Raw genomic sequence first — 26,486 nt, 5'->3', positions numbered from 1 at the left:
GCCCGGAATGAGAGCTTTTTTGGTGGCTCCAACACAATTAAGAGGATGCCTGCCGAGCCAGGTGAGGGCGGGCGCTGTGGCCACATCCAGCGGCCCATTTACCCAGCGTTGCCCTGGACAGGATACTGGGCCCCGGTCACGCACATGCCTGAGGACCAAGATTCGAGGTGAGAAAGGCTTTCAACAGCACTGGGATTGGGAGGGGGGTTCACAGAGGGGGGGTCTTTTCTTTCTTTTTTCCTCTTCCTTTCTTTCTCCCTGCCTTCTTTCCTTCATTTCTCTTTTTTCTGTCTATTTAGCAAAATCTAGCCAGATTTTGCAGAGCAATCATATTTCACCAAATCATAATAGCCGAACTCGAGAGTCTCAAGCAGGGAAATGGGAAGATTACTACAGAGGGGGAAACAAGCAAGCAATTTATTGGGTGACCCACTTCCTGGTTTGCCCTGTCCTTACTTGTTCAGCACATTTTAGCTTTGGGCCCTGGAGACCCCTCTGTGCCAGGGACATCCCCTATGGTGCCCCCAGCCACCCACCCGAACAAGACACCGACCTGGAAGGGGTCGTGCAGAGTCCCACGCGCGCTGCGCTGCGAAGCAATTCTGTGGCGGGCATCGCCCTGCGCCCTCCCCCGCCCTGCGCCCTCCCAGCCGCCGGGCCAGGAGCCCTGTGCTCTCCAGCCGCAGCGCCCGGACCCAGACGTGCTTCCCGCGTCGGCTGCATGGACTCGCAGTCCAGCTGCGTCGTGGTGACGGGTGAGACTGAATCTCTCTGCTTGCCCGTTTGCCGCTGCCTTCAGCTGCCCCTGGAACGCGCACTTGCCCGGTCCTGGCCGTAAACAGTCCCCGAGGGGACAAGGAGCTGGTGGAAGCGAACTTCCTGCTGTCCTTTTAAAAACCAGACAGGCACAGAGCTCTCTCCCTTTGTGCCTCATGCACTGTAGATAACTTGCGTGGCGTGCACGAAGGTGCCCACTCGGGCTTAGGCTCTGACCTTGTCTGCCCTTCAGCCCCTAGAGGAAGAAGCCCAGGCTGGCACCCGCTGTCCCTGAGGCTAGGACCCAGTGGGCACACTTTGGGACACATCTCATAGCAAAGAGAAACCCGCGTGCTCAGAAAGGGCAGGACACTCACCAGGCTGGCCTAGGCCCCGTAGCAAGACCACCTCCCAGGAGCCCCACAGCCCCATCCCAGGTGACAGCACTCCCTCAGGGGGAACTCTGAACCCGCCCTTTCTCCCTGGCACTCGCTGAGGCCTCTGAACCGCCAAAGCTCAACGGGGAAGAAAGGATGGCTGCTCCCTGTCCCGCACGATATCCAAAGTCACCCAGCTACAAATGCCTCACACGTCCCCCTCACAGCTGGTCCCTGGGGACTTGATCTTTCTTCACAAAGCTCTCTGCTTATTTTTAGTTAGATGCCAAGCTCTTTATTTATTTATTTAGGTCTTTACTTATCTATTTTTAGTTAGGTACATTTGGCACATTTTAAATTTCTTTTTTTCTGTTCTTTTTTTTTTTTTTTTTTTTTTTTTCCAGTACTGGGGATTGAATCCAGGGCCTTTGCACTGAGCTATATCCCCAGCTTCCTCCCCTTTTCTTAATTTTTATTTTGAGTCAAGGTCTCACTAAGTCACTAAGTTGCCCAGGCTGGGCTTAAACTTGCGATCCTTCTGCCTCAGCCTCCTGGAGTACTAGTATTACAGGCGAGCACCACCACACCCAACTACATTCCAAGTTTCTTGAGTTGTGTTGGGCGAAGGAAATATAGAAGAGAAGAGGAGAGGATTCCTGCGTGGTAAAAGTCACCTATCTTAATAGAAAGTTGTTGATCGTAACATTTTTGTACTGTAATTCACACTCTTATCAACCTTCTGAAGGAAAAAAAAAAAAAGAAAATTCCTGGAAAGCGCTTTTAGCTCCCTCGCTCTCCTTTGTGTTAGTTGGGGTTAGAGGCTGAGTGGTTCAGATTGCACTGGAATTCCTAAGGAAACTGAGCTCTTTGTCAGTTTTAGGAATGCAATACAGGCCTCGGAGTACCCTGGCCCTCTTAGGAGTCCCGCTGACTTGCCTTGTCACCCTGCGGTTTGCTGGCAGACAGTAGATGGCGTGATGGAGCAATACCTGACAATCAGCTGCAGTTTGGGAATACCCACTGGGTTTCAGAGTGTGGCCTCCTTTATTAGAAAGGTTCTGAGCTGCCAGGGGCAGTCTCTTCACTTAATTGGATTTGCTGCATGCGAAAATCTCACCAAGACAATGGGCACGGAGATGATAATGGGAAAGCCAGGGCGCTGACACACTGCCTCAAGATCAAGGTGTTCTGACTCCACCAGCAATCACAGGGAGAGGCTCAGCACACCGGCCTGCTCCAAGGGCCATCCTGGTTCCAGAGATTCCTTCAGCACCCCTTGGCAAGTCCCACCCCGGGCTGGGGAGCTGACAGTGAGGTCCTGCCTGGCCTGGCAAAAAAGGGAGCTTCAAACCTGCCCTTGCTGACTGGCTTTTCCTAATTTTTTCACAGAGGCGAGATGCAATTTTTGCTGATCTGAATAGGGTTCTAAAACAGAATGTGATTGTGTGTGTGTGTGTGTGTGTGTGTGTGTGTGTGTGTGTCTGCATTTTCGTTGTCCTAGGAGGTATCTGGCTTCTTATTCATTTTTCCCTAATCTCAGTATTTTCTCTTTCATTTCTTCTCACATCCTGTTGAAAACCTTTCTATTCCCTGAGAGAAATTTGCCCTCTGTGAGCTCCCATAGTGATCTGGACCCAGGTGTTCAGGAACTGCCACAGCATAACTGGAGTTCCTCTCCAGAACTGACTCCTCCTCTAAAGACTTGGGGTTTCAGAGGTTGATGTTTACTCTCACCTCTTTTCCCATCTGAGCATTTGTGTGAATTGGGAAACACATCAGGTCCTCAGCTGTACTCCAGATAAAGCTGCATAATAGATTGCACCCCATGTTTGCAGACCACTCTGAGGTGAGTGCCCCAGGCTCCCACCAGCCCATCTAACAGTGACTGGCCTCCCTCCTAAGTAGCCACAGCTTTAAAAGGGTTTATTTTAAAATAATTATAGATTCAAAGGAATTTTCAAAGAAATGTACACAGAGAGGTCCCCTGCACCCTTCACCTAACCTCTCCTGATGTTCTCATCTTCAGTATCAAAGCCAGGACATAGACACTGGTATAATTCAGTGTGTGTATGTGTACACACATGTGTATACAGCTCTGTACATCCTGTCACACAGGTAGCTTCCTGTAGCCACAACCACAATCAGCACACATGACTCTACCCTCACCACAGAGCTCCCTCGGGCCGCCATTTTACAGCCTCATCCACTCCCCTCCCCCAGCGCTAACATCAGACAAGCATGAATCTGTTCTTCATCTCTGTAATTACTGTATTTTATAAATACTGTATCAAGGGAATCACGCAGTATGTGTCCTTTGGAGATTGACGTTTTTCACTCAGTATAACTCTTTGGAGGTTCATCCAAGTTCTTGTGTGTTATCAAGAGTTCTTTCATTTAAAACATTTAATAGTTTTACTGACATAGAAGTCGCTGTTATACAATTCACTTTTTTAAAGTGTATACGTTGGTAGCTCTTCACATCTTCAGTTATGTGCTCATTGTCACAGTCAATTGTAGAACAAATTCAGTACCCCAAAAAGAGATCCTCATCCCCTTAGCTGTCACTGTGCATGTTCCCCTCAACACACACACAAGCCCTATGCAGCCACTAATTTACTTTCTGTCTCTGTGGATTTGCCCAAGCTGGACATTTTATATAAATGGAATCACACAAAAAAGTAGTCCCTTGGGACTGGCTTCTTTCACCTGCCATGTTTTCAGTGTTCCTCCATGTTGTAACATGTATTAATAATTCATTTCCTTTTTATTGCCAGTAATATTCCATTGTATGGATTATATTACATTTTGTTTTCCGTTCATCAGTTAATGGACATGTGGGTAATTTCCATTTTATTCCTTTCTTTTTGCTGTTGAGTGATATTCCATGGTATGAATGAACCACAGTTTGTTTAATTATTAAGCCACTGAAGAACATTAGGGTAGGTTCCAGCCTTGGCCTACTACAAAGGAAACTGCTGTAAACATTCCCATGTAAATTTCTATACGAAAACCAGTTTTCATTTCTCTGAGATAAATAGTCTAGGTGTGCAAATGCTGGACAGTGTGCATTCCGTTTTAAAGCAAACACTCCTTTCCAAAGTGGCAGTACCATTTTATATTCTCACCAGCAACGTGTGTGTGACCCAGCTCCTCCATGTCCTCACCAGCATTTGGTGTGATGAGTATTTCTATTTTAGCCACCCGAATGCTGTATAGTGACACCTCAGGGTGGTTTTCAGTTGCTTTTCCCTGATGGCTAATGCTGTCGAACTTCTTTTTTTGGTACCAAGGATCGAACTCGGGTCCTTGCGCTTGCGCAGCAGGCGGCGTAACCACTGAGCTAAATCCCCGGCTGCTGTCGAACTTCTTTTCATGTGCCAATGTGCTAACATCTTCAGTGAAAAGTCTCTTCCTGTCTTTTGCCCATTTTCTAATTAGATTGTTTGAATATTGAACTCTGACTCTTCTTTATACGTTCTATATATAATGCCTTATTGAGATATGTGGTTTGTAACTATTTTCTCTCTTTCTGTAGCTTGTCTTTTCATCCTCTTAATATGGTTGTTTTCAGAGCCAAGGTTAATATTTTTCTTCTTTTTGATGCAGGGAATTGAACCCAAGGCCTTGTGGGTGCTAAGCTCATACTCTACCACTGAGCTACACTCAGGTCCCCAAAGTTTTAAATTATGACGAGATCCAATTTGTCAGCTTTCCTTTCATAGATTGTGTTTTTTTGTTTCAAGTTTAAGAACTCCTTGCTTAACCTCAGTTTCCAAGATTTTCTCCCTCTTTCCCCTCTAAGCATTCTATAGTTTTAATTCTTACGTGCAAACCCATGATCCTTTTAGAATTCACTTGTGTGTAAGATGTGACTTGAGCTGAGGGATCAGTGTTTTGGCTCTTGGTGTCTAACCGCTCCTGTACCATTTGTTGAAAAGGTTCTCCCTCCTCCTTGGAATTACTTTTGCACTGTTGATGACAAATGATGGAGCCAATTCTTGTGGGTCTATCTCTGCTCCTTTACAAAGCCTGCATTTCAATCAGATACTTGTACACACATACATCCCCAGCCCTCCTCGTTGGCAGTGACGGACCCCCTTTCCTTGCAGACTCATGGCAGGACTCTGAGATGCCCCAGAGTGGCCAGGCTGCAGGAGTAGCCCAGAGCCCACAATGGCCTGGGAAGCAGTCAGAGATTCTTGCGGTGGTGCACCCTGGCTTGAGCAAACCTGGGTACCTTTGATTTCAGGTTTTGGGCCCTTTCGGCAGCACCTGGTGAATTCCAGCTGGGAAGCAGTGAAGGTAAACTCTGTCCCCCTTCCCCTCTGCCACCACACACCCAGCTGTCTCCCTCTGTGATTGCTGAGAAATCTCAGCTTGTAGGACCCGTGGTAACCAGAGTCACACAGCAGGTCATACAAACAAATCTTCAGGCCCCTGGGAGAGTGGTTTGTCTTTGGTCCTTGGGTTGTAGTGTGCCTGCCTGCTGATGCTCCTCCTGCCTCTGTGGTAAAGAAAGGAGGCCAAAGGGATACTACTTGTAGGGGGGCGGGCGGGGGGGGGGGAGGGCAAAGCCCCCAGAGCTAGGCTCCTATTGTCCACACCTCCTCTGGTTGTGAAGTCTTGGTTTCCTCATTCATGAATGGGGGATAATGGGGCTGAAGTTGCAAGACTGACCTGTGGATTCAAAGAGGTAAGTATGCAAGGCAGCTCTGCTTAAACACTGCCTGGCAGAGTAAGCGTTTAGGAAGTGGCTGTTAGTATAAACAGTGCCCTTACTGTTAAGGAAGTCGCCAATTCAGAGACAGTCCGTGAGGATCACCAGGGCTTGCCTCTGCAGGGCAACCTGCCTTTCCTCCTTGGAGCAATTGTGATCCATCCCCATGTGGGTGTCACTTAGAGGGTCCAGATACTGACAGCTGTGTATTCACACTTGACCTTCAATTTCATGCCTTTTTTGGATCAAGCTGAAGATGGGGTCTCTGCTCTATTCTCAGTTTCCTGTTCAAGCCGAAAATGCAACAAAACCACCAGCGTCATGCCCTTGTAGCAACTGTGGCATTGATTTTCGAGCCTGTCAGCACAGATGCAGTCAGGAGACTCTTGGGTCAAGAGTTAGATTTTAAGCCTTTTTCCAACCAGAAAAAAAACTCAGAGAAACTCTGGACTCACAGTTAAGCCTCCGCTGCACCCACCATACCAGAAAGGCCAGCCTGGGACCTTCATGAGCCACTGGGTGTGTGCAGCCAGTTCCTCCATAAATAGGATCCCAAATGGTCCTGAACACTTCATTTCTTTGCAGTCATGATAATGGAAAAGAGGAAGGCTGCTTGGGTTCACCTCCTCATTCTAGTCATCCAATGATCCTGTGCCTTTATTTCATTTGTTATGGGGAGCTAACCTGTGCTAAAACATGCAAAGTCCTTAAGACAGGGTGGGCTATTGCCAGTGCTCACAAATATAGTTCTTCTGTAACCTAAAGCCTCTTCTATTGGTCAGGGTTCTCAGCTTGCAGGCAATGAGATGTGATTGGCTAACTCACACAGGAAATGAATGATGGACAGGATTATTTGGGAGGCTCAAGGCTCTCACTAGGAGGAGTAGCGAGCCAGAGCAGAAACACGCTGGGGGCTCCAGGAAGTGGCAGCAAGATGGCAAATTAGATTCTCTCATGGGCTCTTTCCCTGCACGTCGGCTGGAGAGGACAGAGCCTCTGTAAGCTGCCGGGCAAGTAGAAGGTCGAGGACAGCTCCAAAGAGCAACAGGCACATGTGCGCGCGCATGCGTGGAAATGGAGGCAAATTCCATGACCAGCACTGTGATCAGCAAAAGGCTTGGCGATGAAACCCAGTGCCTCCTCTAAGATTCCACCCGATCCTTGAAAGGGGACCCTGAGTCTCAGGCACGCCAGCTGCTGTAGATGCTCATGTAACTTCTCTTGATTTAAAACCTCAGACTTCCTACAAATGAAGATGAACTAAATGTCCATTTTCAATTCAAGATCACCAAATATGCAAGGAAGCTGGCAAGCTACCACGGATAAGAATCAGCAGAAGCAGATTTAGAACCTCAAGGACTTCCACTACTAAAATCAGAAAATAGCAGAACTGAAAATGAAATATTTAAAGATATAGTCACAAAACCAGCAAGAGATGGTCAAAAGATCAGGCAGATTGAAAATGAGAGTGGTAAAAGTTACAGAAATCAGAGATACAAGTACTGTGTTAAAGTAAAAGCTCAACAGATGGTTACCAGCCATTTAGGCTCCTACACTCAGATTCATCTGCTCGCTGCTGACCAGATCAAAGGAAGCCATATATTTGAGTAAAAAGGAAAAAGGGTTTATTCAAAGTTAGCTCTGAGGAGATAGAGTTGCCCACTTTCCTCAAACCCCCATCTCCTTGTGTACAGGTGGGTTAGGGTCTTTCATAGTAAGGGACAGAAGGGAGGGAGCAAGGGAGGCAATGCGGATCTGCTCCTTTTTGTGGGAAGGAGCCTGGCTCCAGTGTCCTGCGGCTCAGCATCTGTAGATCCTGTCACTTTTCTAAGGCTGAGGGAGGAAGGAGGTGTTGGTTATTGCTGGGGGTGGGGTTTGGAGAATCTGTTCATCTGTAAAAGGAAAAACCTAACTTTTAAAGTTCTATTTCACAGGGCCAGTTACAAGATGACTTAAAAGGGAGTTTAGAATTAGAATAAATGAAAGATGCCAGTCACAAAAGATCATATGTTGTATGATTCCACTTATGTAAGTATCCACATTAAACAAATCAGTTAAGACATAAGGAGATTCATGGTTGCCTAGAGTAAGTAGGGCCAGGAAATACTACACAGAAAAGGGGAATGGCAGTAGATGGATATGAGATTTATTTTGAGTGTGATGAGAAAGCTCTAAAAGTGATTGTGGTGATGGTTACAAAGCTCTGAATATACTAAAAATCATTGAACTGTAGACTAAGTCATGAAGTGTATGGTATGTGAATTATATCTCAATAGAAAAAGAGAGAAATGTTTGTCTACATGCACATGGCAGTGGAGAGACTGATGAAGAGAAAATCAGTGAACTAGAAGATACATCTGAAAATATTACTCAAAGGGCAGCATAAAGAGATGGACAAGGATATGAGGGGATTAACAGATATGGATAATACGTGAATTCTTCTAACCTATGTATATTTGAAGTTCAAAAGGAGAGAACAATGGGAAAAAAGCAGTATTCAAAGAGTAAAGATTGAGAATATTCCAGAATTTATAAAAGACATCAATCTACAGAGATAAGCTAGGACAAATAGAATCCACACCTAAACACATCATAATAAAGCTTCAGAACAGCAAAGACAAGCCGATTTCTAAATACCCAGAGAGAAGAGACCTACAAGAATAGGCAGTCTAATGACACTAAGGGTAAATATCTCAAAAGCAACAATAAAATCCAGAAAACCATAGAGTAGTATTTTCAATGTTGAAAATGTAATTGCCAACCCAAAATTATGTAGCCAAAAAATTAAAAATGTATTTTTAATGGATTTTGGTTATTTGTAAATGGGAAATGAATGTTGGAACAAAAGGAAAATGCAGAAAAATAATATAAATGCTAAAAGTTCACAATGAAGATGACCATTTACTACAAACCCCCAGAAGATTGACTTGATTTCCTTTACCGACAATATGTGCCAAAGTATTTAACACTGAGCTGCCCATAGTGGGCACCTTTCCCTCTTCAAGTCCACATTGTACATAGCAACACAGGCCATAGGTCATTCATTATTCATTGTGACCTCTAACTTCTAGATAGTCAAATGTTGGAGTCAGTACCACCTCAGATTCACTGAAAAGGAATTGCATCCTCAACATTAACTCTATTGAAGGTTAAACCAAAATGGGCACTTTGTAAGGAACTATACTTCTTTATACATAGTAGTTCTTATATATAGTAGTATACTTCTTTTTTTTTTTTTGGTACCGGGGATTGAACTCAGGTCCTCAGCTTTCGAGGCAGGTGCCAGAACCACTGAGCTAAATCCCTGGCCCTACTTCTTTATATATAGTATGTTCCAAGACCTCCCATAGATGTGTGAAAGTATGGAAAGTATTGAACACTATATATATATATATCTATATATCTATATATATATACACACACACACACACTTTTTTTTCCTATAGCAACATACCTATTATAAACTTGAATTTAGCTGGGCATGGTGGAGCACACCTATATTCCCAGCACTTTGGTAGGCTGAGGCAGGAGAATCACAAGTTCAAATGCAGCCTGGAAAACACAGCAACTCAGTGAGGTCCTGTCTCAAAGTGAAAAATTAAAAAATGACTGGGGATATAGCTCAGTTTGAAAGTTCTGGGTTCACTTCCCAGCACCACAAAAACATCTAATTTATAAATTAAGCACAGTAAGAGATTAACAACAACTCATAAGAAAATAGAACAATTATATAATGACATAGCATGATAAAAGTTATTTAAGATTTATAAACTGCTTAGTCCTGGAATTTTCCATTAATACTTTCAGACCATGGTTGGCCTTAGTTAACTGGAAGGGCAGATGGGAAGGGAAACTACTGCCTAAGTCTGTATAGGCCCTCTGTCCTTGTTCTTACCACTTGTCATATTACATTGATTTGAAGAACTACTTAAAAAAAAATCTTTTGGCATCTTGACATTGGATAAATGTCATGGCCAACTGCATTTTATGCTCTGTCATTGTTGAGCAGTCCTTTATTTTCTTTTTCTTTTTTTTCATTTAGTTTATTGGTACATTTTAGGTATACAATACAGTTACATTCATCACTGGGATCTTGTACCTTTACATGATGTATCTTGGTCCCTATTTTTTCCCCATTCCCCTGCCCTCCCTTCACCCCCTCCACCCTTCCTTACTTACAAAGACTTTGTTTCCATGTTTTTCCTTTTCTCATATTTTTCTTTTTCCTTCTTTCCTTTCCCCTTCCCCTCCCACTTCCCCTATTCTTTTAGACATTTTCTTCCTATTTCACAATATCAATTATACATTTTGATTCTTATTTACACTTTTAGTTTTTCACATCAGAGAAACTAGTCAGTATTTACACATGTGTGCCTATTTATTTCATTTAAGAGTATCGTCTCAATGTGCATCCACTTAGTCATAAATGTCTCTAGTTTCTCATTCTTTATGGCTGATTAGTACTCCATTTTATAGAAAAACCACATCTTCTTTATTCAGTCTCCAGTTGATGGGCACTTGGGCTGTTTCCAAGTTTTAGTTATTACAAACTGTGCTGCTATACACATAGGTGCACTATATCACTGTGGTATGATTCTTTTAACTCTTTTGGGAAGATACCCAGCAGAGGAATAGCTGGGTCAAATGGGACTTCCAGTCCTAGTTGTTTGAGGTATCTCCATACTGATTTCCACAGTGGTTAGTGCTTTACTTTCTTGCTGGTTGATACAAATAGAGGTTGGTATTCAGTCTCTGGGCCTTAGATCTGGCAAATGCAGTGCATCCTCTCTAGGTTCCATACTCTATTGGCATGGGAAATGCTCCAACCTGCTCATCTGCTTCATTCAGGCCAGAATCTGGGCTCTATTTGGGCTTCATTAAATGTGATGAAAACACAGCATGTTACATACACAATGGAGCACAAGCAAAAAGTATGCACACTAGAATGACCAAGGAAATAAATTCAGGAGAAAAGTATGCACACAAGAATGAGCCAGGAGATAAATCATGCAGGGGACTCGGGGCCACAGGATTTGAATCTAGATTCAAAGCACAGCTCTAAGCTCGTCTTCATTCTGGCCGAGGAAAAGATAAGAAAGAGGCCGTAATGGATGTGCCTTTTCTCATCTCGACCCACACACACATTAGAAGCAGGTTACAATCTTGAAAAATATCAGCATCACACTGAGGTGCTATGCCTGAGATCCCAAATCCACAGAGGGCCTCCTGGGCCTGCAGCTTTGAGTCAGTTTGGGGGGCCATTCACCAGGTCCCCAGCCTTTCTGCCTGATGTCTCTGGGAACACGTGATTCCCCAGACACCTAGTGAAGTCGAATCTCTCTGGGGAATTCTGGCCTCTCGGAGGTTCAGGTCCTACCCCAGGCTCATACACTGTGCCTTCCTTCTGGGCAGGTAGCTTGCATGATGCTGGGTTTCCTCTCTTGCAAGCATTTGCACAAATATCTAGGCATGGACTTAATGAGCCCAAAGGAGCTGTGTAAGTGACAGCTCAGGCACTGGGAGCCATAGAAATGGGCAAATGGTTGGGAGATCACACTGTGCCTTTGGGCAGCATCCTTGCAGGACCCCCACCCTTTGTCCACCATGAGATGCTTCTTGTCTTTTGTGGTCTTGGTAGAACTCTACAGTGCTTGCTGATACCCAATTTAATCCTTAGCCTCATCTGAATGGTGGATATAGCCTGTGCTCTGACTTCCTGTGAACTTAGTCTTTCTTCAGACAGCACTTTTTAGTCAAGTTGAGAAAATGTTGTGGGGGAAGGTGCAGCTGAAATCTATAATATTAATTGTATTAAATACACATGCCATTATTTTTATCATTTTAACTTTTTTCAAAGGTACAATTCGTTGGCATTAAGTACATTCACATTGTTATACAACCATCATCCTATTCAGTTCTGGAAGTTTCCATTGTTCCAAAAGGAAGTTCCGTACTCATTCAGCGATAGCCCCCTGGGACCCCTTCCCCGCCCCTTGTAACTGCTATTGTACTGTATTCACAGAGTGTGTGACAGGACTTTAGGACTTCACCTTGCAACACTGAAACTCTACACCCATTGACCAACAGCTCTGCATTCCGCCTCCTCCTACCTTCTGGTAGCCACCGCACCACTTTCTGTCTCTATGACTTTCGCCACATTAGATACCCTGTGTAAACGCAATTAGAGAGCACTTTATTTTTTTGTGACTGGTTTATTTCACGTAGCATAATGTCCTAAGAGATCATCCATATTTTAACACGTGATATGTGATCTTCTTTTTAAAAGCTGAATAATATTCTGTTGTATATATTTACCACATTTTTCTTATGAATTCATCTGCCATCTGACACTTGAGTGGTGGCTTCTGCCTATTGGCTATTGTGAATAATGCTACAATGAATACGGGCATGCAAATATCTCTTTGAGATCTTGCCTTCATTTCTTTGGGTATATACCCACAAGTGAATTGCTGGGTCATATGGTAATTCTGTGTTTAATTGTTTGAGAAACTGCCATGCGGTTTTCTAGAGTGGGTGCAGCAGTGTACATTCCTACCAATAGTGTACAGGGTTCCGTTTTCTCCACATCTTCACCACACTTGGTTTCTGATTTTTAATCATGGCCACCCCAGGCGCTGTGAGTTTCTATGGTTAGACTATGAAAAATAAGAAACAGGTTACCCCTGACACACACTGCATGGCTGGACTGCTTTGCGCTGCACCTTATTTTGTATGTCCCTGGGTCCCCAGACAGCATGGTTTCCTAAGGGAAGAGGGGACCATTCACTTGGGGAAAGGGACACGTCGGTGACAGAAGTGCCCTTCCTCTTTGATTCACTTTTAATTTTTTACAAAGTATTTCCGTCTCATTAATGGGTTTCAAGATTATATTACCCAGTCTTAATTAAATTAATCCCAAGTTATGATCAAGGAGAATTCACGGAAATGATCTGCAAAACCTCACAGATCGGCTATGAATAAATAATACAGTCCATGAGGGAACAGCTGAGGGTTGCTTCTCCCACACCTCACATGAGCTCTTTGTCAGTCACATTTTTATGTAAAAACAATGACAAGCTGATCAGAAATTGGCCCAAAACAGGAAGAAATTAAGAAAACCACTTAAAATATAGACGTATATTCACTTACTAACAATAGCATCAAGAATGAAGACATCAAGACACCAGCTAACAGTACGTGCCTGTTGACATTTTCGTAAATGCGGCAAATAATCAAAAACATTTGGAGACAACCACTGTAGGGAGATGACTGGGAGGTGTGGTGTTGCTGTCTTCCCTCCTGGATTTTTCCATGCAAGACTGGTCCACTTGTTTGGAAGACTGGCTTGAAGGACTGGAGCAGGCGTCACCTACAGAGAACAGAATCTGACACTGGACAATGAACTGGACACTGCTAAGGCAGAGTGCTCTTTTGCTGGTATCCAAAGATTTCCACAGCCCTGGTAAGGGCTGTGGTTGGCACTGAATGGTTAGCCCCCACTTACAGTAGAATCTCTTTTGTGACTGCTTCCTGCAACTTTTTTTTTTGTGGGTACCGGGGATCAAACTCAGGCAGCACTGAGCTAAATCCCAACCCAACTCCTCTCTTTTTAATGGGCACTCTCTGGGCTTCAGTTTCCTCACCTGTAGAATGGGGACTCCATCACTTCCTCCTTAGGAGAGTCATGGGAAGTGCCAGGCACAGTGGCAGTACACAGCGAGAGCCCTCCAGGTGGAGCTGGGATGATTACTGGACTATTTTTAGAAAAAGAAAAGTGGTACTCGAGTGTCTGTTGTAAAAATCTTAATGAGTATGGAAAGAAGCATCAGCCCTAATTTTTCCCTGAAGGGATAACTATTTCCATCAAAGGCTATTTGCATTTCCATCAACGGATGCCAGAAACTGGGAGATCCTGATATTTTCCACCTCCCTCTATACACAGGGAGACCCTCAGCCAGAGCCCAGCACCAAGATGGCACGCAGAGTGCCTCGGCTATGTACAATGACTGATGGAAAAATGAGAGAAAAATGAATGGAAGGGGGGGAAGAGGAAGGGAAAGAGGGAGGAAGGAAGGAGTAAAAAGGGAAAGAAAGAAAGAAAAAAGTGAGAGAAACTAAGAGAAAGAGAGAAAGAGAACAGGAGCTGGAAGTCCGCACGCACCTCCAGGCCTCGCCCCTCTTTGCTCCATGGCAAGTTCTTTTGCTGGGCACCTCCTGCTAATCTTTCCTGCCTCAAAGAACCTGCTCCTCCACGCAGCCCTTCCACCTGCACGGTCTTGCTTAGCCTTCACAGCAAACTCAATGAGGAAGGTCCCATCCATACTACATTTCACAGCTAGGGAAACTCAGGCTCGCCAAGTCCCAGTAGTTTGTGCAAACTCCCCCAGTAAGAGGCAGAAGCAGTGCGGTCTGGGGCCCTTCTCCCTGGCCCTGCATCATTGGCCTCTCAGGCTCTGCAGCCCAGTACAGTGGCTGCTACTCCTACTTCTGTTCCAAGTGTGAGAGGTGCTGAGTCCCGAGCAGAGAGAGCTTTCAGGCCTTTGAGGTGCTTTTTCCACCCCCTGAGTGAGGCAGCTCCCTCCTGCATCCTGGGGCTGCACCAGCTCAAGAATCAGATCTTGGAAAAACAGCAATTGTTTCTCAACACCTGCTGGTGCCACAGCCTCAGTGGATTTGAGCAAATTTGGAGAGCAACTGGTGTCTTCCTTCCCTCTCTCCCTCTGGGAAGCGGCCATGTGTTCCTGGCGACCAGATTTTGGACAATGAGGAAGATGGAAGAGTGGGAGAGAAAAAGAGGCAGAAAGAGGGGCTCCCTGCCACCCCAGGACTTTTGCAACTGGTGTGGTTCAGGCTTTTTTGAGGCATTGTGGGCTGGGCACGGACGCTGAGCACCCTGCTGGGCTTGGTCATGCCCCCGATAGCACAATATGCTGGGTTTCATTCTGGGGAGCAGCTTTATGCCAGGCACTATTCTTCATCTTTTTAGCACAAAAGACTGCAACTCTAGCCAAGCAAGTGCCAGTTCGGAAAGCACAGACCCTGCCTGACTCCAGTTCTGCACAGAACCACATTCCCTTTGCTGAAGCCACCTGGCCTTCTCAGCAGAAGTGGTGGTGGCAGCCAGTGGCCCACAGGCCGGTGCAGAATGTTCAGACTGCTTCTGTTGGGCCCACGCTCATCATACTCTAATAAATATCACTTTCAAGGAATCCATCTTGCATGACTTTCTCAAGTTAATGTGGGTTCATTGTAATCACCCCGCTCTCCTACAAAGGTCCAACAACTGTATGCCATCTAAAATTCACAAAGTATTTTTGCATCATCTCATCTAAAATTCATGAAAATTCCTCTGACTTTTACTATCCCCATTGCATAGATGAGAACACTGAGGAACAGCAGAGTTCAATGACAGGCCTAACTTAACCCAGTGCAGGGTGCTAGACCCAGGTTGCAAGTTGGGTCTTTCTGAGCTCAAAGCCCATGCCTTTGCCTGCAGCAATACAGTTGGGCTCCATCTTTGCATGTGCCCCATCTGCCTGGCACCACCCAATCCAGGCTCAGAACGACCACCAGCCCTGGCTCAGTTTTGTAAAGTGTGTCCTAGAACACAATGCTAATGGCTTAGGACACGTGTGTGTGTGTGTGTGTGTGTGTGTGTGTGTGTGTGTGTGGAGAGAGAGAGAGAGAGAGAGGAGTTTCCAGGGGAGTCAGAACCTAGTGACTCTCTCCATGCTATCAAGGTGGTATCAGGTTGAGAAAAGTCCTTCAATCTCCCAAGCAGATCAGCTGTGGCCCTCTGAAGCTGAACGATGTGCAGGTTGGCTGAGCAGGCCCATTTCTGAAACCCGGCCAGGTCTCATCTCAAGACTGTCTGGAAGCCCTGTCTCAGCCTGCAGGGGCTGCTGGGCCAGAACTGCACAGGCTGCGTGGCTCATACAGCAGACAGGGACTCCTCATGTTTTGAAGGCTGGAAGCCTGAATCAAGGTTCTGGGAGAGTTGGATCCTGGTGCGGGCTCTCTGCCCTGTTAGCAAGTCCCTCCCATCCTGCTGCACCTCACCTGGTGAGAGAGAGAAAGGCTCCTGTCTCGCCTCTTCTTATGAGGACACTAATCCCATCATGGGGACCCCAGCCTCATCACTTAACCTCATCACTTCCCAAAGGACCTAATCCATTCCACTGGGGGTTAGGGCTTCAGCACATGAATCTGGGGGTACAATTCAGGCCATAGCATCCCCAACAGCCAGTGGCTCATCCTGGTGGCCTCACGATGGTCACAGACCCTAAGAGCCATCCAAGTAGCTTGGCCAGAAGATAGGCGAGGTCTGCATCTAGTGAAGGACAGTTGTTGTCCTGCCCCCAGACTGCTCATATGCCAGAGGTGAACAGGTTTGAGTTTACCCCAGTCCATGGTCCCTTCTCGGCAACGCTGATACCAAATTCTGCTACTCTCTCAATGTTAGACATGTTTCCTAAGTTATTTGGTGGCAAAAGTTGACATGAGCCGAAGTGGGCCAGGGTGTGACATCTGAATTTAGTCCACCTACCAGGCAGCTTTGAAACACCAATGTGGGTGCTTAGTAGGGCAGCCCCAGACCGGGTGAGAACAGAAGACTTGTCATGAGCACAAACAGGACCCTCTTAGGACTCTTAGGCACTGCTCCTCAGACTGGTAAAAGACACTTCTTGTGCTGTGCCCTTCAGCCCATATTGGGTCCCTAAATGCCGGCAAGGTCTACGGGGTGGCTCCCTTGCAGTATCTACTTTCCCGAGAGAGATGCTGTCAGCCCTCTGGAAAGTACAGGCTGAGAAGGTGCTGTGGGCTGAACTGTGTCCCCCTAGGACATAGGGTTGAAGTCTAACCCTCAGTGCCTGTGACCTTCACCGGGAAGGGGCCTATAGATCCAACAAGTTAAAATGAAGTCATGGCGGTGGGCCTTCATCCAATGTGACTGGTGTTCTGGCGGAAAGAGGAAACTGGGACACAGAGACAGACACACCAGGCCAGAGACACAGGGTGAATGCCCTGTGGAGGCCGGAGCCATCCCTACAAGCCAAGGAACATCTGGAGCTACCAGATTCTGGAAAAGGCAAGGAAGATCCTTCCACAGGCTTCAGAGGAACCCAGCCCCACTGACATCTTGATTTTGGACTTCTAACCTTCAGAACCTCAAGACAATATATTTCTGTTGTTCTGAGCCACCCCATGTGGGGTGCATTGCTGTGGCAGCCCTAGGAGACTAACATGGAGGGGCTCCCCAAACCCAGCTCCCACCAGCAGGAGGATCTCCAAGGTGTCCAAAGACGCTTCTGTCCCCGCCCATCAAAGGTTGGGGATGGGATGGAAAGAAAAGGCTACGGGGGGGTGGGGTGCCCACCTCACTCTGGACATGGCACATTTGCTCACCAGCCGCGGAGCTGCGTTCTTCTGTGGAGAGGAAGCTGCCCAGCAATCACATGGGCCAGCGGGGCTCAGGGACAGAGCAGGCCACATGGCTGGGGCAGCTCTCTCCACCCTGTGGCTGACGTTCTTCTGTGGATTTATTGAACATAGGTAACTGGGAGTTCCACGGACAACTGAGCTAGGGTGGCCTTCGGGAAACAGCAGATTCCCAGGCAACTCTGGTTCCAGGGCACCACGGTAGCCTTTGCTCAGAGCCAGGTCACAGACTCCAGAAGAATGTCACCAAGTAGGAGAAACTAGTTCTTCATGGAGCCTGGGGTCTGAGAAGCAGCCCTGAGACCAACCAAAGCCTCCTACACCAGCATCACGGCTTCCAGCCCCACTCCCTGAATTGTGTGGCCCCAGTTTCCAGCCTCACGTGGTACTCAGGAGAGGAGGCCATGATGGCACTGCAGGATTGGAAACTTAGCCTGTCTAAGATACCCTTGGCCTGTGTCCTTGTGAAGTCCACCTGGAAGCTGGTCTCCCTTCTGCATGGCCCTCCGGGCCTCTTTCCTTGTGACTTCCTGTCCCTGTGACCTCCTTCCTGTCTCCCACCATCACTCAGGCAAATGATCTCCCACTCAAGTCAAACGGTGATATGCACCTTGGTGTTTAGGAAGAGAACAAAGCCTGAGCCAGTTCAGGGAGTCAAGCCTGTGTCTGGCGGACAGAGCACAGCCTCGCAGGGAGGCTGAGCTGCTCAGGGATGGAGCTGAGATGCCAAAAAAGGGCCAGAAGAAACACCAATCCCTGGATGGACAGCTCAGGAGCCCCACATCTGTGCAGGTCACCCCACAGCCTAGGGCAGGGCCGGATCTCCTGTCTGGGGTCTGTGAGCAGGTCTTCCTTGGCCATCTGCCATCCAAGGATACACAGTCCTGGAGGCCCTTCTCAGCAGCAATGGAAGACAGGACAAATGCAGTCCCTAAATGAAGACCACCTTGGTACACAGGGCCTTTTAGGGGACAGCTTTAGGTTCCTGGTGGAACTTTTACCGAGAATGAAATGCACACTACTAAGATGTCATTCTCTTGGCTTTCTTCCAGAAGGATTTCTGCTGCCCTTCAGGGCAGGAAGGTGCTCCGGACTCAGGCATTCTGCATAGCCCTTCACTCTTCTCACTGCTCCCCGCTTCTCTCTGTGGATGTCATTTGAACCATGGCTTTTTCTGCCTCTGATACATTGATGTCTTCTCAGAAGCCTCCCTACAAGCTCTGGCCTCATGGGATCAAGGGACCAGCTCCCCCTGGGTACTTCAAACTTGGAAGGTCCTAACTTAACCCCATGATCTTCCTAGCTCATTGCTACCTCCTCCTCCACCTTCTTAGAAGGCAGATCTGATTCACTGCCTCCTGCGGACAATCCTTCTATGGCTCCCTATTGCCCTAAGGATAAGTCCAAGCCTGGCTAAGCATTCAACCTGGCTTCCAGACTTCCCTAAGTTTAGTTTTCCTTTCTTTTCCTCCTTCTTACACCATGGTTGGTGGTGGTAGATTCGTCCTCAAATGAAGAATCTGAATCTGTAGGGATGCTACAGATGCTTCCTGCACAGATTAGAGTCCAGGGTGCTGGATGTTTTCTCTTGTGACACACAGAACAAATGGACAAATCCTTCAGCCCTGCCAAGAGTATCGTGTCACACCAAATATCCCAAAGGCCCTGTGCTCTTTTGTTCCCATCTGCCTTTGCAGGCTGCTCTGTCCCCAGCTTCTCCATCTGGCTCACCCATCTGTCCATAGAACTCACCTCTCACACATGGCTGAGTCAGTCGTGCCCCTTTAGGGCATTGGCAGGGCCAGCTACAAGGGGGCATTTCCCTAGTGGGCAGGAACCATGGCTCTCTTGTTGGCTTCTCCACACTGTGTGATCCGGTGTGTGTGTGGCGGGGGGGGGGTGGTGGATAGGAGGGACAGGGTCCAGGGCCACAGAAGATCCCTGAGAGCAAAGCCCAAGGGTTGGGGTTTCTGGGACTCACCTTTGTACCCCAACATAAGAAGCTCTTTCTGCAGGAGCTCTCCAAGATGGGCCTGGAGACTGACATGGAGGTGGAGCTGAGGACTCTCCAGCTGCCTGTAGATTACAGGGAGGTGAAGCAGAGGGTCACCAGAATCTGGAAAGATTTTCAGCCACAAGTAAGTGATGGCCAGAGAGGTAGTGGAGCCTGTAGACTGATGATGTGGTGGAGGCCAGAGCCTGAGAACATCTGGGACCCTAGTTCTGGGGCTGATGGCTGAAGTGCACCTCACCACATCATCAGGCAACACTTAAGATAGTTTGCATCTCAGGGAGAGGCCCTGGGTTATATCCCACACACGTCCACCTGGGATGGTTGGTTGAAATGAGACAAAGACCTCCTGAGCTCAGACAGTTGTTGGGAGGGTGGTCTACCTACGAGGGCCCATCTTCCAAATACCCAACCTATGTTACCTGCACATAAGTACTACAATAAACATGGGTACCAATACTGCTCCCCAGACCATGTGATGTGTTTAATAAAGCATATACCACCAAGACATTAAGACCAGGTTCCAAATGCTTTGATAAAATACTCAGCAGCTATTTTTGAAAAAGAAAACTATAATCCAGCCAAAGACATTCTATCAAAATTTTATTGGACGGTCACTAACTTCTTTTATTAAAGTGTCATTAAAAAGATGGATGCTTCTATAGAAACCCTAAACTTCTGTGGTAGTCTTAGATACAAACTTGCTTTCTTTCCCCACCCCCCTAAAAAAGAGAATATATTACCTTGTAAAAATATTTTGGAATATAAAAGTATTGAAATATAAATGCGATATGGTTTTTATTTAGTCGAAAGAATTCAGCTTTTCGTTCCACCTGTATTAATTTGGGTACACAGACAGGGTATCCCCTGGGGTTTCATGGTGGATTTGGGGCTTGAGTTGCTTTCCCAGGGCTTGGCCTTTCTGCACACTTGATGACCCGGTTTTGTGTGATCTCTCTGCTATGGCCTTTGTTCATACAGCTCGTTGTGCATGTGGGTGTGGACACTTCGGCCAAGGCAATTTTTCTGGAACAATGTGGCAAGAACCATGGCTACCAAGATGGTGACATCCAGGGCTTCCGGCCGGAGGGAGGTGTGTGCCTGTCTGGTGGCCCGGAAGTGATTGTGTCAAGGGTCAGCATGAAGGCGGTCTGCAAACGCGTTGCCATTGAGGATGTGGAGGTGATCTTTTCTCGAGATGCAGGCAGGTAAGCTTTGCAGGTCTCGGCGCACTAATCAAGTAGGGGAGAGGAGATGACCTTCAAATTCCCTTTCCCCCCTGAGGAAACCATCCTGTACTATCCAGCTGGCTGCTTGGCCAGGAGCCACTGCACAAGTCGCCCCTCTTTGCTGAACAGTTGTTCACACCGGGGCCTGGCCTGAGGTCTCCTTTTGGGGCCCCTTTCTTCCTAAAGTTTGATTTGTACCATTGTTATAGTAATGTGGTGTCTCATGGGGATGCAGGTACGTCTGCGATTACACCTACTACCTGTCTCTGCATCATGGAAACGGGCATGCGGCACTCATCCATGTCCCTCCACTTTCACGTGGGTTCCCAGCCAGCCTGCTGGGAAAAGCCTTGAAAGTCATCATCCAGGAAATGCTGGAGGTGAGTGGGAAAGCCCCAGCTCAAAGCCAGGATCGCAGAGAACTGAACCACACTGATCCCACCCAAAGGGAACCAGTTGGGGAATGTCTCCTTTAGAGAAAAATAAATGTTCAGTCCTACGTGCAGAGTTCAATTATGCCTTGAGAGGCTTTTAAAAATTGCTTGTAAAACAGTTTACACAGAGGGAAAAAATTCTGAATTCGCTCAACAAAATCAGTTATTTTATTGTCAGAAGTAAGAAGAACTCTCTAAAAGGCAGATGTTTCACAAGGGATTAACTAGCTTCCGTTATGGTTTTTATGACAATAAAATGAAATCCCAGTAATTTTTTTTTCTCCTTCTAAAAGACTGTGCAGTGGGGCTGTGAGATCCTGCCCAGGCTTGAGGACCACAGGCCATGGAGGCACAGGTGCAGCCGCTCCTCTAAGTTCAGTGTGTGGTTTTTCCCTGTCTTGTTTTGCTACTCGTCTTACCTATTTTGAAGTATATAGTTTAGTGACATTCAGCACACCAATGCTGTTGTGCAGCCATCACCACCAGCCCTCTCTAGGGCTTTCTCACCACTCTGGACCAAAACTCTACCCATATACAAGAGCTACCTATTCCTTCTCTCCCCAGCCTTTAGCAACCACCATTATACCATCCATCTCTATGAACTCAATTAGGTACCTAATATGAGTATGTGTCTTTTTTGTGTTTTATTTCATTTATTATAATGTCCTCAAGTTTCTTCAGTGTTGTAACAGATGATATGACTTCATTGTTTTCTAAGGCTAAACAATATACCATTATATGTCCCTGCCACAGTTGGCTCTTCCATTCACCTATGGACGGACACTTGGATGGCTTCCATCTTTTGGGTATGGCTAATAATACTGCTGTGAAAATTGGCCTCCAAATGTGTGTTCAGGCCCCTGATTTCAGTTCTTTTGTGTATATACACAGAATAAATTGCTGGAGCAAATGAGAATTCTGTGTTTAATTTTTTTTAGGAACTGCCGTATTGGTTTTCACAGTGGCTACACTGTTGGGTATTTTCACCAGCAGCGTTTGCCCTTACAGCAAGCTTTCAAGCTGGACTTAGCTTCTCTCCATAATAAGTATTATTCCTAACTTTTAAAACTCAGAATCTCCCTTGTTTTGATTTTATGACACTGAACTGGGTCTTGTGCCAAGCTGCTCACAGCAAAGTTCTGCTTGTCCAGTGTCTTTTGGGGGCACAGTTTTCACTCATAACCCCAATGGCAACTTTATTTTTGAGTAATAGAATGGAAGCACCTAAGGGCTAGTACATTTCTTGTTATGTTGGTCTGCTCATAACTACCATTCTTTACTTGATTATACTAGAAAAAATTGGCCTATTAATGCCTGGATTCATGTACTGTAGGAAAAGGCATCTGTAAGCTAATAACAAAGCAACTGGACAGGCCTTGCTCATTTTGCTACTAGCCCTCCAGAAGATTTGTGTACACAGAATAGACTTTACAAGACCCCCTTTGTAAATACACTTGGATTGTTTGACATACAGTAGATCTAAGTCACACTGCTGGAGCAAAGCCTGCAAGTGGGGTGAGATGGTGCTGGGGTCTAGCGGCATGGTGGTGAATGTGGAGATACTTTTGTACTCAGGGCAAGTAGCAGCCACCCAGAGCCCTCAACCCCTTTATTCTTTCTCCTGTTTCAGGACCCTGGCAGGAACTGTCCAGAGACCCCCCCAGGACAGAGCTCCGATATAATTGCAAATTGCTCAATGCTGTGCATACACATTGAAAAATTTTTTAGATATCCAATTGGGAGGCCTAGAGCTCTCTTGTGATGAACTTCCCCACCATTTCCCACTCTGCGGCTTCTGAAGTTGTCCACAGAGAACCCCGGAGGTACATTCATGTCCTAGTCTCTGTGTATGTCCCAGATCCCTGCTGATCTACAACAGGGCCTGTTCAGCAATGGCTGCTACAGGGCAGTTCAGTTTGTTTGAAAATGGTAGCATAAAAGATTGAGCCCTGATCACTTAATAGCCAGGGAGGTTGGGACATGTCCATGTGTGCAGCTGTAAAACAGAGCAATAAAGCCTGCCATTGCAGAGTGCTTGTGAACATCCAGTGAAGACAATGGATGTGAAAGGCCTTCATCGACAATAAAACACTACTAAAACACACAGCCGAGTGTGGCCTCATAGCTTGCTATAGTCCCAGTGGGTCTTCCACGGGTTCATGTGTTGGGAGCTTGCCCTCCAGTGTGGTGCTGTTGGGAGGAGGTAGGGCCTTTGAGAGGCGGAGCCTAATGGGAGATCCTTAGGTCATTGGGGTAGTTACCCTTAAGAGAGATTAAGGAACTTCTTCGGGATCCCTGAACACTTATAGCGAATTGTTGTTAAGAGTAAGCAAAACCCAGAATTGCTCTCTGACTTCCTCTTTTGAGATGTGATGTCTTCTTCCCATATGAGCTCCTGCCAGGAGGGTCTCCTCAGAGGCAACCTGATGCCTGCACCATACTCATTAGCCTCCAGAACTGTAAGCCAAATAAACTTCTTCTCTTTGTGAAGTTAGCCTGCCTTGGGTATTTTGTTATAGTAATGCAAAACAGACTAACACACAGGTTGGGGGCGGGGTAAACACAGAAACAGCCCCTCTTAGTACTCTTAAGAGGTGGCACAGAGCAGAGGTTCTAACATCTAAGGGTCCACTGTCTTCATCCTCAGAAACTGGTGTTCTAGCTTTGTCAGAGACTGTGACAACCTAGCCTTGGACATGAGACCTTCTTCGGTTCCCTACAGGAAGTCCCCCACCTGTCAGGCTCTGGATGACCACAGTGTGCAGGACCCCTAGGCCAGCACCGAGCTTGACAGTGCTGTCTCTTAAGAGCTTTTTAAATGCTTTTTGCTTTTACAATCTATACCTGAGACTCACCAGGTCTTGGATAACCATGGCCTTTGATTTACTTCTATTGTGTCCAACTATTTAGCTCTTCTTCTAACAGCCTGATTTTGTTGCTGCAGTTTAATTTCCCACGATCACAGTTTACTGAATGACCAGCTTTGTCACCCAGGTGTTGTGACTATGCCGATGTGGTCTGATTCTAAGGCATTTACAGCGTTTCCTTTTCCTACCACGCCTCAGCCCCTTCCTGGACAAAGATGATGATTAGATCGTGGAGTCCCTGGGGGCTGGCAGGGCTCATTAATCACCAGCTAAAAAGAGACTACTGTGTTGGAGCACCTGTGGCAAGCCACGTCCTATGTGGGGCTTTGTGGGTCTCATGGGTGCCCTCCAAGTTGGGCCACCCACAAGGTCGTGAGAAGAGAAGCATTTTTGTGCTCTGCCCCTGAGTCAGACAGCTCAAACCTTTGGCCTGACTTTTGTCAGTGGAAAATGTAGGAAAGAAGATGCTACAAATCAGTCAAAAATGAAGTAAAAATTTCTGTATTCTGTCTTCAGATTTTCCTCCAGAAGATTTAGTGGAATGAGAGAGGAGCTTCCTGGCTCTAGCAATGTGCATAGAGTGCTCAGATGACAGAAACTGGGTAACGCTTTCTCGCAGAACACTTCCAAGTGACACGTGTGAACACACGTCACACTGAGCTTGGCTCCCTTGCCGCAGAAATGTAGTGATGGTTCCAGAAAGAGAAGGAAGAAAATTGGACACAAAAAGTGCATACAGAATTTTTATTTAACTTAAATCATGTAGTACTTTACTAGAAAAAAGCAGAGTAAGAGAAACTATAAAGTCACCTTAGCTTCAGCCATTCAAAATAGTTTTTTTTTTCATAAGAATCCAGAGTATATCGCAATAACAGGAATAAATTCTTACAACAGAATATACAAAAACGTTTTGAAATTTTTTCATCTACTGATTTTTCATATAAACAGAAGATTTTTTAGGAATAATTTATACACAAGGTCATTTTATGTAACAAATTGGCCATCTTTTTTTTTTTTTTACTTTTTTTAAAAAAACTTTTTTTTAAAACAAGAGAACTCAGACAATGCATTATTAGTGATACATCCATTCCATTGCGCCTTCTGGTTTTTTTTTTTTTTTTTTTTTTTTTTTTTTAGTCCCAGAGGTAGACAAACTCTGGCAAACCTCTCACCTTAACCTCACTGGCTTAGAAAACAGACAGGTGTTTTCACCGGGCATCTGTTCCACCTGTGGATGTGTGAACACAGCACCAACCAACCAAATAAGAAGTTGAAAACAACAACAAAAACCCCAGATGGTTTCTGGACCTTTCTCCTATGGAGTGCAAAAATTCCAGATGTTTCCAAAAACAGGGATTTTGTGGAGTTGTGTTGACATGGCCAATAATCCACTGGGAGCTAGAGGACATGGAGTCAAACTTAAAAAAACTTTGGGTGGATGTGTTGTTGTGGTTTTTATCAAAAGAATTTGTTCTGTATGGGAAAAATGTATCATCAGTGTTCTGCCTTAGATAAAAATAAATAAGGTCACTTGCTCATTAGGACAAAGCATTTGACATGGTACGAGGCATAGATGCAGATGGCCTGGGTGCTCTCTGCTTTTGTGTGTGTGTGGTCATTGTGAAAACCATTCGCTGTGGTGAGAAGTCCTTCCACCACTGTGGCACTGCAGGACTATGACAATATCCAAGCCAGCCAGGCCAGATGCTGAGCAGTGTGGTACATCACAGGGCAGAAGACCTGTGCCGTTTCCACAGCCAGTGAGGTTCTCTCCATCCCTTAAAGTTGCTACACTGCAAGGGGAAATGACCAGAAGACGATCCCCTAACCGACCAGAGGGTTCCAGAAGACCAAGATACCGAAGATACAGAAGTACTTTTGAAATCATCATTCCTTTGTTATAAACAAGGGCACAAAGCATGGGGAGAAAGAGGGTGAACCATGGTTCGGGTTTGGAAAAGAATCTTTAAAAAAATTTTTTTTGGCATATTGTAAAGCTAGCTAGTAAACAGGTGTCCTAAAAAAAAAAAAAAAGGATCACAAACACATTTGCACACAGAGAAAAAAAAGTGTCTTTAAATTATTTTCGGCAATTATCAACTACAAATATTTTATAAAATTATTCTATGTTCTTACAAAAATGCAATGAAACATTTAATTAGTTCTTGTAAACCAGATCTTCGTCAACTGACTACCCGTAATCTACTGGACTTAAGAGCCCTATTGGAAATGCTAATGAGTGACTAATTTTTAAAAAATGCTTACCGGAAAGATGCAGACACAGAAACGTGGACATACAAATGAGTGATTATTATGTTCTTATAGAAGCAAAATAAAACAAAGCCCTAAAGTCATGCCCCAGAACTGACAACTGGCGAGTGCGATGCAGTTCATATTCTTATACACTGTGACTTAATTCTGTGATAAGTTTGCAGAGCAGGATGTTAGGTTTAACTGTTGAAACCAAATGCCCATGGATGACTGTGGACCCTTGATGTGGGTGGATTCCTTTGGAAACCATCAAGTTCAATCCACGGCCCCCGCTTCTTCCAAGCCCTGTACCTTTCTGCCTGTTATTTCTCTCCGTGTCCTGACCCCTGTGAACAATGGTTTCCTTCTGCCTGGCCGTGCCACCATCAAGGAGTGCTCCTTCCTC

General features: G+C 45.9%; 1 protein-coding gene across 2 annotated transcripts; it reads left to right on the top strand.

The window, feature by feature from the left end:
• Positions 1 to 7: 7 nt before the first annotated feature.
• On the top strand, positions 8 to 23,424 carry Pgpep1l (pyroglutamyl-peptidase I like). 2 transcript variants are annotated; one of them, XM_013075060.3, is made up of 6 exons: positions 8 to 167; positions 5,383 to 5,435; positions 19,305 to 19,427; positions 20,282 to 20,508; positions 20,765 to 20,909; positions 22,594 to 23,424. In XM_013075060.3, the coding sequence occupies exons 1-6, from the start codon at positions 8 to 10 to the stop codon at positions 22,723 to 22,725; spliced, it is 840 nt and encodes a 279-aa protein (XP_012930514.3). In that variant the 3' UTR covers positions 22,726 to 23,424. The 2 variants fall into 2 exon arrangements, with proteins under 2 accessions (XP_012930514.3, XP_087044433.1); XM_087188307.1 differs by lacking the exon at positions 8 to 167 and adding an exon at positions 663 to 755.
• The last annotated feature ends 3,062 nt before the right edge of the window (positions 23,425 to 26,486 follow it).

Source organism: Heterocephalus glaber, unplaced genomic scaffold, assembly GCF_053883595.1.
Source record: "Heterocephalus glaber isolate CG9 unplaced genomic scaffold, H.glaber_assembly_v1.0 deba00001531, whole genome shotgun sequence".
NCBI lineage: Eukaryota > Metazoa > Chordata > Mammalia > Rodentia > Bathyergidae > Heterocephalus > Heterocephalus glaber.
Note: the sequence above shows the minus strand (reverse complement) of the source record. Positions and strands in the feature narration are given on the sequence as shown.

Excerpts from the sequence above, each read along its gene's own strand:
- Pgpep1l (XM_013075060.3), top strand. The coding sequence starts at position 8 with ATGAGAGCTTTTTTGGTGGCTCCAACACAATTAAGAGGATGCCTGCCG. Across the intron at positions 168-5,382 it reads CCTGAGGACCAAGATTCGAG|GTTTTGGGCCCTTTCGGCAG; the intron begins GTGAGAAAGGCT and ends CTTTGATTTCAG. Across the intron at positions 20,509-20,764 it reads TTTTCTCGAGATGCAGGCAG|GTACGTCTGCGATTACACCT; the intron begins GTAAGCTTTGCA and ends ATGGGGATGCAG.